General features: G+C 44.7%; 1 protein-coding gene across 1 annotated transcript; it reads right to left on the reverse strand.

The window, feature by feature from the left end:
• Window positions 1-11499: 11499 nt before the first annotated feature.
• On the reverse strand, window positions 11500-18193 carry NIFK (nucleolar protein interacting with the FHA domain of MKI67). The gene is made up of 6 exons (XM_066620815.1): window positions 18009-18193; window positions 15865-15993; window positions 15253-15361; window positions 14152-14363; window positions 12322-12390; window positions 11500-11736 (listed from the first exon to the last, which is right to left on the reverse strand). The coding sequence occupies exons 1-6, from the start codon at window positions 18123-18125 to the stop codon at window positions 11548-11550; spliced, it is 825 nt and encodes a 274-aa protein (XP_066476912.1). The 5' UTR covers window positions 18126-18193; the 3' UTR covers window positions 11500-11547.
• Between the last annotated feature and the right edge of the window lie 165 nt (window positions 18194-18358).

Genomic DNA, 18358 nt, shown 5'->3' on the forward strand with positions numbered 1-18358 from the left:
TGTCCAAGCAGGTTGGACTAGAGAGAAAAAAATGGTTTCCTTTTTAAAGTCAGGCCGATTGTGAGAGCTGGGCAGCCTGCCAAAGATGCTCTCTGCAGAACAATGTTGATACATTTGAATGAACAAGCCTTTGTGTGCTACAGATAAGGAACATTCTAGCAGTTTGAACTTTTTGGTTTGAAGGAGCAACAGGCTTTTTAACACACATGCTAGAAAGCGAATATACACACCAGCTTTCATAGAAGGATACTAGTCAGCTTAGTTTTTTTATTGTTCTTCATTTCAAACCAGTTTTGGTACATTAACACCTGTGACTAGCAAGTAGTAATATTTTAAGTTAGTAGTCTAATAGCATTAAAAGTTTAAAACACACCAAAATCATTTCCAGGTTCACAGGTGAGATTCCCACAGAAAATCATTTCGCAGCAGTTTTTAGATGAACACACACACCGTGACATCAATGGCGAAGTATGTTGCATTTCGAAGGTCAGAAGTAAGTCATGCGATGAGGTGAGATCACTTGTGAGCGAAATTGAAGTGCAGTACCATTTGCTGACTGCTGAGGGTATATGAATTGTCTATGATGTATGCTTAAGATTGCGCAATCTAGAACTGGTGATGTGTAATGGACCAATGAATTATCTCCATGAATGTGTTTCAAGGAGGGAACCCCAGATTGTAATAAAAGTCAGCTGAAGGGGGCGTTACGGGCTTCTCTTCTCCCCATTTCTGATGCACGTAGTCTCCTTCTGGAGACGTGGATGGATTTACAATCTTTTGCTAATAAATTACAATAAAGCCTAAATTTAATCACTACTGTCTATTAAGTTTGCTTTAAAACCTAAGATTACCGTGCGACATCTAAGATCTCTTATAACATCTTAGTTTTTGCACCTTGCAACACCAGTGGAGGGAAGGTAGAGGCTGCTGCGAGCAGAGGCCTATAAAAGGGGCTGCACAAGCAGAAAGCTGGATAGACCACCAGGGAAGCTCTGCAGAGAAGGAGCTGGAACAGAAAGCTGCAGGGAGACCACCAGGGAAGAGCTGCTGAGCTGGGAGAGAAAGCTCCAGAGCGGAGCTGAAACCTGCAGGCCGAGGAGGGAGAGGACCAAAAACAGTACCAAGACAAAGATGTCTTGCTTCAAAGAAATTGTTCGGAAGATGCACCCTGCTAGGGGTCAAGACAGTGTCATTGTATCTGACACAGGAGGTTCCAAAGCAGAGAAGCAATCCCCGTAATAGAATTGTTTTAGAGTTGGTTGGTTTTGAAGGTCCAAGAGACTTTCCAAGGTCGTTTGGGAAAGTATCTATGCACCTTTATGAAGTCATCGAGAAACAGCCCTTCACTAAAACATGTGCCATGAGACTTAGAAATATGGTTTTCTGCACAGTAGATGTAGAATTTATGTTCTGCTATGGATGTTTTGGATATGAATATTCGCATCAGCTGAGACTGCCAGGCACAGATCCTGCCCATGCTGTGGAATATTCCATGTTTCAACAGGTTCCACCACCTGAAGACAGAAAAGATCATATAAGACAGCAGAAAACGAAACAAGAGTATTGGAGTCTGAAGACAAGGCATGCTTGCCTGGATTGCTTGTCTTCCCTGAAACCTTTCCTCCCTGTCCTTGAACGCACTGCGGTGGGCAACCACCTGGGTGAGGCTTAAGCAGCGCCTACAGGTGGCTGATTGCCCCAGAGGTGTGAAGCAGGCTGCATCGCCCCACCATCCCTAATCCTCCAATTCCCTTCTTCCTCCCTGTCCTGTTTTAAGTGTTGCCAGGCTGTGAACCAGTCCTTGTCCCAGAGGGATTCTGCCATAAGCCCAGTGTTGGTGCCAGTGTGGGTGTCCTAATTGGCATGGTGCTTGCGCTCCTGCTGAGAGCTTGGCTCAAAAGGGTGAGGAGTTAGCGGGCACTGGAACATCTGTTGGTCCGAGCGAGGTCCAAAGGCCAGCTGAAGTGGATGCCAAAGCACGCTTGGTTAACTGAGCACTGACAGTCTCTTAGGCCGGTGAGGCTTAAGGACAGGCTGCAAGGCAAGGTGCGTGGTTGGACTGGAAGCACTTCGCAGGGAACCTGAAAGGGGGACTGTGCATGCTGATCACTGAAAGCCAAGGCAAACCCTTCTCCCCTCCGATTCAAGACGCCCCGGGAACCTGCGAGGAGGGGAAACCCTGAGACCAGGCTACTGAAAGCAAGTGGGGTCAGTTCCCTTTCTTCCCTTGCCTCATGAATTGCTGATCACTCACCAAGAAGGGCAAGCACCCTGATTGAGTGAGGACCTGAGGCAGGCACTAGGCAGGCAGGAGGCAGCAGGACTTGAGGCAAAGGCTGGCTGGCTGCTCCCTGGCTCTCTCAGGGGCTCCTTGCTGCAGCTCTCTCTCCTCAGCTCTCAGGTTTCAGCTCCGCCCTGCAGCTCCTTCTCTCCCAGCTTGCCTGATGATCTTTCTTCCTCCACAGAGCTTGCTCTCCAAGGCTCCTTGCAGCAGCTCTTCCCTGGTGGTCCATCCAGCTTTCACTTGTGCAGCCTCTTTTATAGGCCTCTGCACACAGCGGCCTCTACCTTCCTCCACTGGTACTGCAGCCTCCTCTCCTGCAGCAGTTTTCCCTCAGGTCCTCCTCAGACTGAGCCCAAGTTTTACACATAACAACAGGAACGCAAATTCTGTCAAAATATAAGCTGGCAATAAAGAGACATAAATTAAAAATACAAGAGTTTGTTAAAAACATTAAGATGAACAACACACATTTTTTAAAAATACATCTGAAGCAAAAAAAAACTGGCCAGGAAGATGGTTCAACCATTAGACTACAAGGGAGTGAAAGGTGCACTAAAATCAGTTAGGAAAACTGAAGAGAACTTTGAATTAATCCTTTGCATCTTTCTTCACTACAGAAGATGCAAGAGGGATACCACTGTCTGAAACTGCCTTTTCAGAGAGAGAGTCTAAGAACTGTTGGTTGATAACATTTACACAGTCATTAGCTACATATGAATCTAGCCAATAACTATGCTAAGAGGTCTATACACAGGGAAATGGACATCCATTGAGAAGTATTTTTCTTTGCAATTTAGTAAATGCATGAAGCTGAGATGCAAGCAAGAGCAATATCCATTTCAACATCTCTTTGGGAAGCATTGTCTTGTTTTCATGATTGATAACCATCTTGTACTAACGGATACACCGATACACCAAAGTATATTTTTAGATATAACTTTAGACTCTAAGGTAGCAATCCTAACCAGCTTTCCAGCACTGACATAAGAGCAATGCAACTCCGAGATAAGGGAACAAACATTGCCTTACCTTGAGGAGGCCTCCATGACTGCCCCCCCCCCAACTGCGGGATTCAGTACATGCCCCACTGTCACAGCTATGCCAGTGCTGGAAAGTTGGTTAGGATTGCGCCCTAAAGCAGTGATTTTCAATCTTTTTCATCTCGTGGCACACTGAGAAGGCACTAAAATTGTCAAGGCACACCATCAGTTTTTTGACAATTGACAAGGCACACTGCACTGCTGGCCAGGGGCTCACATCCCCAGTGGCCATACTAATATATGACACCCCCCCAAACTCCCACAGCACACCTGCAGACCATTCGTAGCACATTAGTGTGCCATGGCACAGTGGTTGAAAATAGCTGCTCTAAAGAAATGAGGTCTCATGACATAACCTCTCCTGCTCTTAAATCCTTGCTATTGTGTTCACGATGCTATGCTCATCAGTGTTCAGCCTTCATTCCTTTTTTGCTAAAAGCTTGTGAATCACTTATGCTGTAAACCTTAACTGCTCAAGCCAATGTCATTTCAACTAAATCAGTGAGCCTGCTCTTCTGTAAGCGACTACTGCATCCCTTGGCCTAGAGGCAATTTAGAGGCACAGGGGAAAAAACTGCAGTTGTTTTATGGGATAGATGATTTGTTTCCAAATTGAATCACAGGAGCACCCTGATCCAACAATTAAGATTGTTATGCATAACATCTAGGATATTTGATCTGTGTGGAATGTGCATAAAAATAGCAAATACATACAAATGTGGCTAATTGGCACAGTTTATACTAAGCACATATGGATGTGATTGTGATAATAAGGTCGTCTAGCCCCCTTTACAAAAAAAATAGGGTGATACATGCCAGAAATTAAATTGCTTACTTTCTACTTACCATATATACAGCGTTCTGTATATAAGTTCTTGGTTGCTGCAGAATGCTTGTGCTCTTTCCCAGACCAAAGACTAATAAGGTACGCAAAGGGGAAACTCCATATCCCTCAATTCTGCCACATGTGTGGCTTTCCCATTGTTCAAAGAAGAAGGGCTGCTGACTGCCCTTACAAATCTCACTCCCCAATCTAAGGGTGGTCAAATAAGAACTCCTACACCTCTCCATTCCACGCTTGGCACTTGGCCACTGTTACATGAGAGAACTGATAGTCTCTGTGACATAATGACAAATCATGATTTGTTATGGTTAATAGGAAGTGCAGTTTCCACTTCCTATTGGCAGAGTCCTAGGCTGCTACCTGTTTATGGGTGCACAGACAAGCAGCAGTCTAGGATGTATGCTTCCCCCTCCCCCTTTGTGCAGAAGGGAAAATTTAAAACTTTCATTCTTGTCATAGAGTTGGAAAGGACCTACAAGATCATCAAGTTCAACCCACAGCCAATTCAGGCTGTTCACAGCTACAGCATCCCTGATAGGTGGCCATGCCCTCTGTGCTTGAAGACCTCCAAGGATGCTGAGTCTACCACCTTCAAAGGCAAACGGTTCCACTGCTAAATGGTTTGTACCATCAGGAAGTTCTTCCTGATATTTAATTGAAATCTCCCTTGTTGTAATTTAAACCCATATGTTCTTATCCAGGGGTGCTCACACTTTTTTGGCTTGAGAGCTACTTTGAAACCCAGCAAGGCCCGGAGATCTACCAGAGGGGAAGGAAGTGTCTGACAGACACCCCCTTTAATGTATGGAGCCCCTGCTGGAGTCTAGTCAGTTTCGTCAGTTTTGTTGCTGCATGCCTGAAGAGCAGCTAAAGTGTCAGTTTCAGTGTCAGTTTAGCTAAATATGTCAGTTTCGTCTAGTCACTAGTCTAGTCACTAGACGAAACTGACATATTAACAGTTTGGAGAGACAGGGCTCCCCGATCTACTCATTTTGCCTCGCGATCTACCGGTAGATCGCGATCCACCTATTGAGCACCTCTGTTCTTGTCCTACCCTCCAGAACTACTAAAAACAAATCTGCTCCATCTTCCACATGACAACCCATCAGATATTTATAGATAGTTATGTCCCATCTAACTGCCTCTTTTCCAGAATAAACATGCTCAGCTTCTTCAACCTGTCTTCATAGAACATGGTTGCCAGCTCCCTAATCTTAGCTGCCTGTTTCTGGATCTGCTCTAGAGATCTTCAATTTGCACAGCCCAGGTTCTTTTGCTGCTTAATCTGATGCTACTGTTTTCAGTTTTCTGTCACCTGTGTGCCAAACGACTGCAGTTTTTACTGTTCTCTGTTGTATTGTTCTAAAATAGCTCTAAATATAGTTTTATTTTCTTAGTAATCGTGTGCCACCTTGAAGATGTCTGGATTGAAAAGCACAATGTTAAGTTTTAAAAATGAATATAGTGACCCCTCATCATAGGCGCAATTGACTAGCACAGACTTCACAAGTTTGGCAACTTCACAAGGTCAGTAAACCAAAACTCAAATAACCCAGCAGTTTAAATAACTAAGGCAATTCTGTCTGCCATTCCACTTACTAAATGCGTGCCTGAGAGTGAGCGTGAGATTGAAAAATGAAGCTACTGTCTCAGTTCCTGCCAGTCTTTTGAAATTTTTAAAGTCACAGTGTATTTTCTGGATGCTAGGGATTTCAGCTTTATGCCCTGGTGCAGGACCATAATCCTTGGGTAAGATGAGCAACTGTACTGTGGAATTCCCTACCAATGTTGATATCTTCATGAATCTGTGTGTAAGGTAATTTCATTTATATTATATAGTATATTGGACACAGTGGCATCACTAGGATTCGCATCACCTGGTGCGGGAGACCTGCATGTCACCCCATGCAGTGGGTGGGACAACACCCCAGGTGGTGGGCGTGGTGATGTACCATCACCCTGCCCCCACTGGTTTTTTTGGCTGTACCTTTTGTTAGAACACAGATATTTCAATGTAGTTTGATTCATTGCATTCTGCATGAAATTACACATTGATTGATATATAACATGATGGTATTATTCCTCCAAATTCTGATTTTAGTGATTTTGAAAACTTGTAGAATCACACACACACCCACGTCAACTTACTAACACCTTATTGCAGCAGTTCTCAAATTTTTAGCACTGGGACCCACTTTTTAGAATGACAGTCTGTCCAGGACTCATTGGAAGTGATGTCATGGTGGAAGTGACATCATCAGGCAAATTAAAATAAATAAGTATAAATCATTAAATTAAAATAAAAGAATTAAATAAGGGGGAGCCAGTCCTGTTCCACCAAGTGAATCTACTCGGAAGTAAGTCCTACTGTGGTCAATGGGGCTTACTTTCATGAAAGTGTTTGCAACCTGTGAGCCCAATCCTATGCATGTCTACTCTGAAGTAAGTCCCATAGTGGTCAATGGAGCTTACTCTAGTCTGCCTGCAATAACCCCCCCCCCCCCAAAAAAAAAAAATCAGTGAAATTTCCAGCCCTCCCCAGTGCCCAGTTTAAAGTTCTTCTATTTCAGGCATATCCAGATAAAGAGCCACCTGGCTTTGCAAGCACAAAATAGAGAACTTCCCTTTACAAGTTCAAGCCTCTTTTTTGTCTTTTTAGTGGGGGGTGGGGGAGGCTGCCTTCTGGAGCATTTGTTGCAGTCCAGCTCCATCTGGACCCTTCTGGTGTCCTCACATTCCCCTTTGCCTGGCCTGACCACCAGCCAAGGCATGTCTGCCTACTCATGAGTAAATGCAACAGTGAGGCTGCTTAGCTTTCCATAGGGCTCAATAGACTGCAGCTGGGGGGGAGGCACCTCCTTCTCCAGTGTTTTTGGGGGCTGCATTCATTGGATTGGGACCATTCTGGTGTCGTTGGATTCCTCTCAGCCTGCCCTTTCTGACAGACTATGGCACGTACACCTACTCGCGAGCAAACACGTGATACGGCTCACTTTCACTTTCCATAGGGATTCATGCATTTTTTTCTTTCCGTTTTTTGGCTATAATTTTTGAAGAAAAGGAGCGATTTCAATTCTGTTTTTTGCATTGTGTTCCGCTGGACATTCTGCATCCAACGATGTGTGGCATGACATGGTAGCTCCTAAAGCCGTGAGTTTAGTGCAGCACCCCCCAGGGCGCATCACCTGGTGCGGCCTGCACCCCCCGCACCCCCCTATTGACGCCACTGATCGGACACAGACAGATATGCACACAATAATCCAAAGGCTACCCCACAACTTTTTTGCAATTTGCTCTCACATCAACCCTTGGAAACAGGTCTATTCTCACAATAAAGGATTATTATTAAACTCTGCCCATGCTGACAGAGCAGGAATAGCCTTTGCACAATCTAAAAGACCATGTGAAATGGACTACTGTAGTAAACTCTTATAATAAGTTACACAGGCCTACAAAATTGAGGGTCAGAAAAGTTTTTCCCAAACTTTATGGTGGTTTGATATGAATCTGGGGTGCCGATTCCAAAAATGGCATCCGTTTTGCCCTATCACGTCTGGTTTTGGAGACACAGCATAGCCTCATTAGCCATGGTGTAGGCTTCCTTATGAGGAAGCTGCTTGAACCGTTCACTAATGAGGCTATGCTGTGTCTCAAAAACCAGACGCGATAGGGCAAAATGGATGCCATTTTTGGAATCGGCACCCCAAATATACCCAGGAATTGGTGTAACGTTTAAGGAAGTAAAATGTGTGTTGGCCTGAGTTATTAGACTGAGCAAAATTAAAAAGGACTGTCAGAGGCAGAGATTTTAAGATTGCAAATGTTTTCTTTAGAAGAAAAGTTCATTGGAAGAACTTCTGCTGCAACACAGAATACATCTACATTAAAAACATAAGCACATTTAATAACTATATTTCCCCTTAAGGAACCACAAAAATTATACTTCAAAACCATCAATTGCCAATAATCCTTGGGGAAAGTTGAGAGTGAAATCTACATAGAAGCAATTCAACTACATTCATGCTTCACTAATAAAATCCCAGGGAAGCTGCATGTATAAGAATGTTAATTCAGAGTAAGATGAACAACTGGTTTTAACTTTTGTCTGCTTAGTTTGGGCCCCCATTTACTTCCTGATTAGGAGTGTGGTTTGAACACTATGCTGCTTGTAGAATTGTTATTTATTATCTCTTTCTTTCCTTCTCATCCAGAACCCACAATACTGCTTCCTTGTTTCTTCCCTTTAATCTGTGTTCTGCCAAATCCCAATCCACTGGGCCAAGTGCCTGCTTAAGGCTGATCAGTTCCCCTTGTACAACTCACCAGTGCAGCAAGCAAAAGTCAGAGCCCAGTTCCAGTCCACTGATGCCAAGTCTCCTCTCCTACCTCCAACCTGCACTCCTTCAAAACCCACAAACCCTTTCTGCCTCAGGTGCTCCTTATATCCCTGAGGGCCCTATTGCCTTCCAGTGGCTGCAGCTGTGCAGCACACTGCTGGATGCCCAGGCCTTACCCTTAAAGGGGCCACTGCTGACACCCCATCTACCTCCTCGCCAGTTCTTCCAGATTCCAATACAATCTGTCACTATTTAAACCTTCCTGAGCACATACTACATTCACAAAGGCAGCAGAGAAAATCTCTCCTTAGTGAGAAATCCTGCCCTATATGCACCGTTTATTTAAACCCAGCAAAGTAATCCCTGACAAGAGGCCTATTTAGAAAAAGAAAACAAATGGCCAAGGGTTAACTTCCACAAACATAAGTTTCATTTCTTTATTTACTAATAGTGGGAGTGTAGATAGTTCATAGTCCCTCATTTCAAAATACTATTATGTCATGATTAAAACCTGCAATACAGGTCTTTTTTTTTTAATGCAGGTTTTTCAGGTTTAAAAATCTGAAATACAGGAGGTGGTGGTGGGGGGCCCAGACCCGATCTGCGGATAACTGAATCCGAAGGTATGGGATCTGCAGATACGCCCCTATTGTATTTCAGAAGACTTCTACAAAGATTATGAACTGAATTTTAAAACTGATCATACAGCAGAGAAAAATTAGGGTTGGGAGAGAAAGACAACCGAACACATGAGTTCAGAACATGCTCCAAGAGTACACAGCATAATATACCCTCATAATAGGTACCCAAAAGCAGTTTTTCAGATGTTGGCTGCTACTGACTGCAGGCAGAAATGTAAAAAATTAAAAAAAAAATTTTTTTTTTTAAAAGTCATGGCTGCTTCTATTCATGTCAAAAAAAAGTAAAATGTACACTTGCCCACTTCCTCACCACTTTGAGAATCCCAGATGCTGCAACAAATCCCCACCATGGGAGCAACAACTGGCTGCACATTGCCAAAGCATGGATTCATGTCCAGCCAACCCAACCATCCCTAAACCACTGGGGCACAATGTTGGGGACAACCCTCAGCCTCCTGTGAATCCTTACAAGGCAGGCCAAATCTCAGGGAAAGGGCCATACCACTAGAAAACAGCAGGCTGGTGGTAGACACAGAGAACCCTCAGTGCATCTTTGAGGTTGAAAACTCCTCTTCAGCTGTTCCTTGCAGGATGAAGGCCTCTCTACCCTGGGGCAGTGTTGCCCTTTTAACCAAGGGGCAGGGCCTCATACAGCAGAGAGTGGGGAGGGCTCAGTGCTACACAAGGCACTCAGGGCTGATGATGAGTCAGTCTCTGGAAAGGCTGCCTGAGAGCTGCTCAGTATTGGCTTCCCTAGGGCTGAGACTGGGCCAAGCTCAATGAAGCCAGGATACTGGTGAAGGAAGGAGAGGCAACATTCTCACTACCACTGAACACTGTCGCTTGGTTGGGGTCCCTGTTGCTCGACCAGCAGCCACCTTTTCACTTCAGAGCCAAGGGAGATCCAGACACTCTAGTGTCCCTGCCTGGGAGCTGATGATAAAGGAACTTACAACACATTTAACCAACACCAGGTATGACCAGGGGATTACACCCGTAGTGATGAAAGTCACATTGCTACTACCAGGGCTTCTGAGAGAAATTTTACCAGGGGGCATAAAGTTTCTCTTGGGCCCCTTCCTTTCTCATTGGATCATAATTTCAGACAATCATCTAATTTCTATTAATTATGATATATAACTATTGGGATTTACACAAAAGTGAATGCTTGCCTTCACACAATACAGGCTGGCTGTCAGAATCCACAGGGAATCTGTTCCCTGTGGATACCGAAATCTGGAATGGAATCCATGGCTGGGAGCCATCAATCTCTGGCCACAACTGGAAGCGCCCTCTGGTTGCGTAAAGAGGTGTTCTAAGGCCTGGAGAGTGGCCTCTCCAGGCCTCAGAAAGCCTCCCAGATGTGACTGGTAGACACTACCAGTAGCATCTGGGAAGCCAGGTGAGGCCCTCCACTTCAGCTCCAGCACCTGCTCAGAGTAAAGTCCATGGCTGCCAAATCCACAAATAAAGGGCCCCCCCACCCAGGTCCCAGGAAATTTCCAGCTGTCCTCCTTTGGTTCCTGGGTCCTCCTTTTTGACTCCGTGTCCAGATGTGATGTATTCCCTGCACCCCCCTTTCATGGGCCCTGGCTATTACTGTAATATTGCTTTGTTAGGATCACCTGTTTGGCTGCAGTGGTAGCAGATACACATTCCTACTGAATTATGGGATTGCCCTCCCTGCCCCTTTGATTGTTAATCTTTTCCTCAATCATGTGATAATCTGTGATGCAAGCAGCAAGGGATTATGGCAGCCTTGATTAGGAGGGGAGCTCACAGGCCTGGTTTATAATCAGGTTTGAATTTCTACCTGTCTCTCCTGTACTGCATTGCTGCCTACTCCCCAATACACTGGACTAGAGATAAAACCAGGCCAAGAAAAGCACAGGAGAGTGGTACTAATTTAATACCTTACACCTGATTTATCACACACTTGCAAAAAGTGTTGGCTCCTATTTTCTTAAATAATTAAGAAATTCATGATTTCTTAATTATTCACATAATTCACATAATTCATGATTTTTTAGTTGAATTGGAGTTGCAGTAAAACAGAAGGGATTCCTCAAAATCCTGTCTCTGCCAGCATATTATGCAGGTTTCCCCATTATGCACAATTCTTCTGCCAGCATCTTTTTTACCTTGGTTGTACTCTGTCAGGCTAAAAAAAACCAAAGCTCGTAGAAAAACTCAGCTTCCCCCCTCCAAGGGCACAAATAGGTCCAAATGGGCAGCACTTAAAGATGTTTCTTCTTGCAATAGAGAAACTGTACTTTATACTGAAGAGGTGCAGATTTGAAAATAGGATAGAAATCGTGTAGTAAAGTTACACAAGCCTTTCTAGAAAACAAGATTTTCTGGAAATTCCATATTTATTCAATGTCCATACATAAAGAAATACTTAAGTTTTACATTTCCGTTTCTTGACAACAGTTTTTCTCTGTAATTTTGCTGATTTGGCTTTCTGTGTAGTAATTTTTTTACTTGCAGGAGGCAGTTTGAGAGTTATTTCTGTGTCTTCAATCTCGCTATTTTCCAACTGAGATTTTCGGCGCTCGAGAACTGAAGGCGTACACACTGGAGTAGGATCCTGGACAGAAGAGTTTGTTACCTATTAAATAGGATCTCCACAGTGCTAATTAGTGAACATGTACCCAAGAAGATGAACATAATTTGAGCAAAAAACTGGGGGGAAAATGACTGTAGCTGATCAAGACAATTCAAGGTGAAGCACCCACCTCCAGTACACCAAAGACCTTTAGACATTATGAATATTTTTTAAACAGAATTCAAAGTTGAAACTTTATCCATCGTCTTCATTGCTAAGTCAATAACCACAAGTTCTAGGATGGCACCAAGGACAGGGTGAAAGTATCAATGTAATAAGATGACAATAAGGAGGCATGCAGGCTTTCCAAACCTCATCAACATTAAATCTACAAACAAATGTAGAAGGTTCCCAGCATAAAATGGTACTGGGAGGCTGACTGAGGAGGCCTTTTATTCAGACCAATGTCCTTTACCCCACAAGATTTTCTGCCGTATAGCCTAACCCTCTGCCCCCCAAACCAATTCTCAGAATGAAGCTTATGGCAGTAATTCAGGAGACTCCACTATCTAAATACCAACTCCCTTCCTATTAGGACCTTCCAGGTAAAGCAGCTGTTCAACATACCTCGCTGGTCACAGACACATTCATGAGGGAATCCGATTCCTTCTTCTTCTTTAGAGCCAACTCAGCAGCCTATGCAAAGAAATTTCACCATCAGTTCTTATGGAACTAACACAGTATCCTTTTCTAACCTACTTTTCAATTGAACGTTCTCTAATATAGTTTACACACCAAAATAGACTACAAGACAAATAACCACCATGTAATTCATACAGAAACATTAAGACAGACTACATCTTGATGTCAAAATAAAATTAATATACAGGCAGCCCGCATTAACCACAGATTTGAATATCTGCGTGCTCCAAACCCATGAGGTGGGTCCAACCTGTACTCTCTGGAAGCGGTGGGAACTGTGAGAACAGAACCTGCATGGATACTGAGGGCCCACCGGTACTGTGTTAGAATTGTGCCTTTTAAAAAATATCCTGTGAAAGATTACTGATCAGAAGTTCAACTCCTTCACAGTAACTTGGGATTTGTCACCAAGATAGCTTAAGGCAATTTCATGTCATGTACTTTTAGATGTACACAGAAAGCAGCCTTGCAAGTTAAGCCTGCAAATTTTTAAAGACTGCCTTACCTACATATAGGTATGTGCACCAAGTTGTGTTACCTGGGGAAAGGCAGTATATAAATTCACAAATACTAATTTCAGTCATTTGTGCCACATCCACAAATAAGAAAAAAACCACCCCAACCCTGTCCATTTACAAATGCTTCTAGAACTCATTATCTTATGGCAACATATATTATACGCGTACACTTTTCTGAAAAATTGAAAAGTATATCAAAAAATTGAACATAAGAACAGCCCCACTGGATCAGGCCATAGGCCCATCTAGTCCAGCTTCCTGTATCTCACAGCGGCCCACCAAATGCCCCAGGGAGCACACCAGATAACGAGACCTCATCCTGGTGCCCTCCCTTGCATCTGGCATTCTGACATAACCCATTTCTAAAATCAGGAGGTTGCGCATACACATCATGGCTTGTACCCCATAATGGATTTTTCTCCAGAAACTTGTCCAATCCCCTTTTAAAGGCGTCTAGGCTAGACGCCAGCACCACATCCTGTGGCAAGGAGTTCCACAGACCGACCACACACTGAGTAAAGAAATATTTTATTTTGTCTGTCCTAACCCGCCCAACACTCAATTTTAGTGGATGTCCCCTGGTTCTGGTATTATGTGAGAGTGTAAAGAGCATCTCCCTATCCACTCTGTCCATCCCCTGCATAATTTTATATGTCTCAATCATGTCCCCCCTCAGGCGTCTCTTTTCTAGGCTGAAGAGCCCCAAACGCCGTAGCCTTTCCTCATAAGGAAGGTGCCCCAGCCCAGTAATCATCTTAGTCGCTCTCTTTTGCACCTTTTCCATTTCCACTATGTCTTTTTTGAGATGCGGCGACCAGAACTGGGCACAATACTCCAGGTGTGGCCTTACCATAGATTAGTACAACGGCATTATAATACTAGCCGTTTTGTTCTCTAATGATCCCAAGCATAGAATTGGCCTTCTTCACTGCCGCCGCACATTGGGTCGACACTTTCATCGACCTGTCCACCACCACCCCAAGATCTCTCTCCTGATCTGTCACAGACAGCTCAGAACCCATCAGCCTATATCTAAAGTTTTGATTTTTTGCCCCAATGTGCATGACTTTACACTTACTGACACTGAAGTGTAAATGAAGTGACATTGCAATCCATCATCAGCACTTGACTTAATCATCATATTAAGACTTGTAGTTTAGGGAAAAGCAATACAGAAATCTTCTAAATGAAATAAAATATTGGAATTTTACTTTCCCAAGAATGAATATTGACTTACAAAGCCAGGAAAATCATAATCTATTCCTTTTGCAGCTAATCTTTTCCGCAACCGCCCCTCTTTCTTCAGCAACTTCCGTGTCATCTTTGTTTTCTGCTGGGTTGATCGTGTCCGATTATAACGTTTCACTGCTGGACGTGATGGCTTATGGAATGGTCTCTCGCTGCCCTTGAAAAGGTTTGCATGCACTTTTTCAGGCGGAAGGAACTCACCTGTATCAATCACCATGTTACAAAACATAGACAACAAACAAAATGCAAGTCACTAAGCATGGTCCTTAATTTTAGTCAAGTGCTCCCTAGGTATTTTCCACAAGGTACTTTAAAACCATCCTCTTGACTCTGCTATTTAGTCTATCTTTTAACAGAGCCAGAACTATCGTATATAACATATTATGACTCTTCAGTATACAAAAGAGAAGCACAGGAATCACACAGCCTCCTTCATCCATATGTCTGCCCCCCCCCACTTTCTGTACACGATCTGTCAATGTGCCCAAGGCAGCCCACATCTGAAAGCCTTCTGCTCCCCTCCCTGTTACTTCCCAATAGGCTTGCTCCTATTACACTCGACTGGTTCCATCACCTACTGCCACATGCTTCCACCTAGCTCTCAGGATGAATTGCTTGCTCTAGGAAAATGAATTGATAGGTACAAGAGAGTAGGTTGCTTTGCCATTAACATTAATTAAACATAGCTATTAAGAGATGGTAGATGGACTCACCTAGGTCTCTAACATTCTAGAGCTCACCTAGGTCTCCAATCCAACTTTCAGACAGAGATCACATCTTGCCACAAAGATGTAAAATCTCAAGTAATCTCCCCTATTACTGATATAAGATCAGATTCTAAATTTAAAAAAAATCTGAAGTATGACTGTTTGTAGTATGAAAAGTGCAAATTGGGTCAGAAATGATGCAGTGGCCAAATGCTTCCTTGAGGCGTTAGTCACTCTCTCTGAGCACTGCTGTCAGATTAGCCCTGAATAAAAGTTTTTGAAGAATTGTTCTTCAACTGATTGGCCTAGACCAGGTCAAGTAGGGAGAAAGGGACTGACCAAACACAAGTTTTCTTTTGGAAATCACACACTCATACACTTACATTTCAAGAGTCGTTCAGAGAAAAGATAGTTGTTCATGGTCTCTGCAACAATCTTAGCAACTTCACTGCATTCAAATTCCACATATGCATAACCTTTGCTGCCCCCAGTCTGTGGGAGATAAAGAATATAAATCTAAAAAAATACACGCTCATGCCAAACTGAGTCCCTGCTGGACACTGTTTTCTGGACTGAAGGGTCTTAATAAAAGGGAAGGGATTTTAAGCATAATGTTATAACAAATGCCAATGAGCTGATCTGCCTGCACCCAAGTGTCCTTTGATCTCTATAAAATAGAGATTCAGTACAAATGAATGGATGAATAAAGGTACTTTGTTCATGAGCACAGTGAACCTTTATGCTAAATTACATACATCAGAATTGTCCCAAAAACATGAATGACAAAAAAAACCACCCCAATCTCTGTTTCAAAAACATATAAGACCCAGAAGGAGAGGAAGAAACTATTTTCAGGATTGTCAGCATCAAGAACACGCATAGAAGAATGATTAAATAAAATATTTCAGTTGAGGGAAGCTAATGAAGTGCACAATATTAAGAGGAAACCTTTAGAAGTACAATTAAGAAAACCAGAATTTCAAAACCTGCACTACCTTTTTACTCCTGGAAAGTCGAAGTCTTGTGACTGTTCCAAACTGACCAAAGTACTCTCTGAGCTGTGGTTCATAAAGGCCCCGAGGAATATGTCCCAGGTAAACGACACCGGGTGTCAGCTGCTGACCCTGCAATACAGAACAAGTGTGTGTGTGTACACATATATGTATATATGTGAATGTGTGTGTGTATGTACACACACCCCGTAGATACTCGCCTATAGGGCAATAAACGTGTCCCAATAGATAGCTCCTGAATCAACCCTTCGCCTTATCTGTGGGACCACTCGGGGTCAGGGCTGTTTCAGGCACACTGTGGAGCAGGAAGTGCGGACTCCACACCTCCAGCAGGGAGCCTGAGGGAGCTACTCTGCTTGCCTTGTGGGCACTGCAGTCCCGCCAGCTCAACCTGGTCTCCTCAGCTTTGACTTCCTCCTCCTCCGCCCCTGCTAGTCTTTGCAAGGACAGGAGAAGGGAGCGAGGGAGCGCGTCCTATGCGCGTCCTCAATGGGGCTTACTCCCAGGAAAATGCGCATAGCATGGCAGCCTTTGAGCCCAAGCCTGTATGCCTACTCAGAATTAAGCTCCGTTATTGTCAATGGGGCTTACTCCCAGGAAAGTGCACATAGGATGGCAGCCTTTGAGCCCAAGCTTGTACATGCCTACTCAGAAGTAAGTTCCATTATTGTCAATGGAGCTTATTCTCAGGAAAGGATTGTAGCTTGAAGATGGAGAGAGCCGGGAGGGCTGCTTCTTCATGGAGAGTCTACAGCTCTGCATCTGCTTCTTTGAGGGAAGAGGGGAGCTCCCCACACAGCCTGCCTTCCTCCCGCCCGCCCCCACTCCTGCACTGCCTGCTTCTCTCTGCCCTTCAGCCCCAGCCCCTCTCTTCCCTCCACCAGCCTACAAACTGTTTTCTCCCCCTTCTCCTTGCCCACTGTGCCCCCCTTCTCTTCTCCCTTCCCCACTGTCCCTCTTTCTCTGCCCCCTATGCCATGGGATCAGGGAAACTGACCAGGAAACTGATTAGAGCAGCAGGCAGCAGTTTCCATTCCCACATCCCCCCCAAGACAGAGAAAAGAGCTGAACAAGCTCCCCAGAATCACCCCACTCCTGTAAGAGTGAAACCCCCCTGATAGCCTTGATCCTGCTGTAAATCAAGAGAAGGAAAAAGAGAAGTTTTTTCCTTGTGCTGGTTTTCAATCACTGGTTCATACATGAATTGATCACCAAAAATTAGCGATTGGTGGGGCTTTCACAGTCAACTAGCTATCTCCCTTCCTGGCCCTGCAAGGCATTCTGGAGCACTGCCATTATTCCATTCTCTTTCAAGTACCCCTAAAGGTCCTGTTGAGTGCCCGTGGGGGTACATGTTCTATTAGTATGTTGTTTACAGTGCAGTTACTCTCTGATAGTGTTTACAAAAAGATGGTGCAGACCAGAATTTAAAAGTTTATGAATAAAAATGAATCTTATGATCTTTTACTATATTTTTAATAAATTAGAGACTGTCAGTTCTTAGGTAACAATTACTGGCAGGTTATTTTTCAGGATCTGGCCTAGGGTAAAATCAGACAAAACTATAATCAGACATCCCCCCCCAAGTTTATGACCCCGACTTATCCGAGGGTCATAGAAAATTCTATGATTCTTGCCTCAAAACCTGCCCTCGACTTATCTGCGAGATCGACTTGGGTGAGTGTCTGCGGCATATATCTCACCATATGACATATACTCCATATAAGCATATACATGCACTGCACATGTATATAAATGCAGTGAACTATAATGCATGGCAGTTTATGCTACAACAAACATATGAGCCTTCAGCAGTTCAACAGAGGCCCCCTGTCCCCCGCATTATAGTGCCCTCCTAGGCACAGTTTCCTAGGAGTAAGCCCAGGAAGCATACTGAACATACTGGGACTTTTGAGTAGACCCACTTAGGATGGGGCTGCCAATAAGCCACATTATCCATAATAGGGAGGACAGGGGTCTCTTCCCCCCCAAGGGCCTCTCCCCCCCATGACAACGGGCGGGCCGCTTCCCCCCCAGGGTGACAGGGGGCCTCCAGGGACCCTCTCCCCCCACGGCAACGGGGGCCACTCCCCCACTCAGCCAACCAGTCAGCCAGCCCCGCTCACCTTGGCGACTGCCCTGCGCACGCCCTGCACCTTGTCCTGGAACTCCCTCTGCCTGTCCGGGTCCAGGGAAAGGAGGGGAGCCGAGCCGCTGCCGCCGCCCACTCCTGCCGCCGCCATCGCGCTAGCACGGGAGCCACGCGCCCCGCAAGCAGGAAGTGCTCAGCCCAGACGGGAAAGGGCTCCGCAGCGGCCTCTGCCGGGGAGGGCGTTGCCGGGCGAGGCCCCTCCCCCGGCCCCGCCCCTCCAGGCCGGACGCGCACTGCAACCAAGCCTGTCCTCTCCCTGCCGGCGGCTGACGGCACGCGCCCTCCCGCCCGCTTTCCCCGCGCGGGAAGGCTCGGCACTGATTG

Source organism: Tiliqua scincoides, chromosome 3, assembly GCF_035046505.1.
Source record: "Tiliqua scincoides isolate rTilSci1 chromosome 3, rTilSci1.hap2, whole genome shotgun sequence".
Taxonomy (NCBI): Eukaryota; Metazoa; Chordata; class Lepidosauria; order Squamata; family Scincidae; genus Tiliqua; species Tiliqua scincoides.

What these genes read in the sequence shown, in the direction of transcription:
- NIFK (XM_066620815.1), bottom strand. Translation starts at nt 18,125, where the DNA reads ATGGCGGCGGCAGGAGTGGGCGGCGGCAGCGGCTCGGCTCCCCTCCTT. An exon ending in CTCTGAACGACTCTTGAAAT is followed by an intron (nt 14,364 to 15,252) that starts GTAAGTGTATGA and finishes TGATTGATACAG; the next exon opens with GTGAGTTCCTTCCGCCTGAA. An exon ending in ATGTGTCTGTGACCAGCGAG is followed by an intron (nt 11,737 to 12,321) that starts GTATGTTGAACA and finishes TCTTCTGTCCAG; the next exon opens with GATCCTACTCCAGTGTGTAC.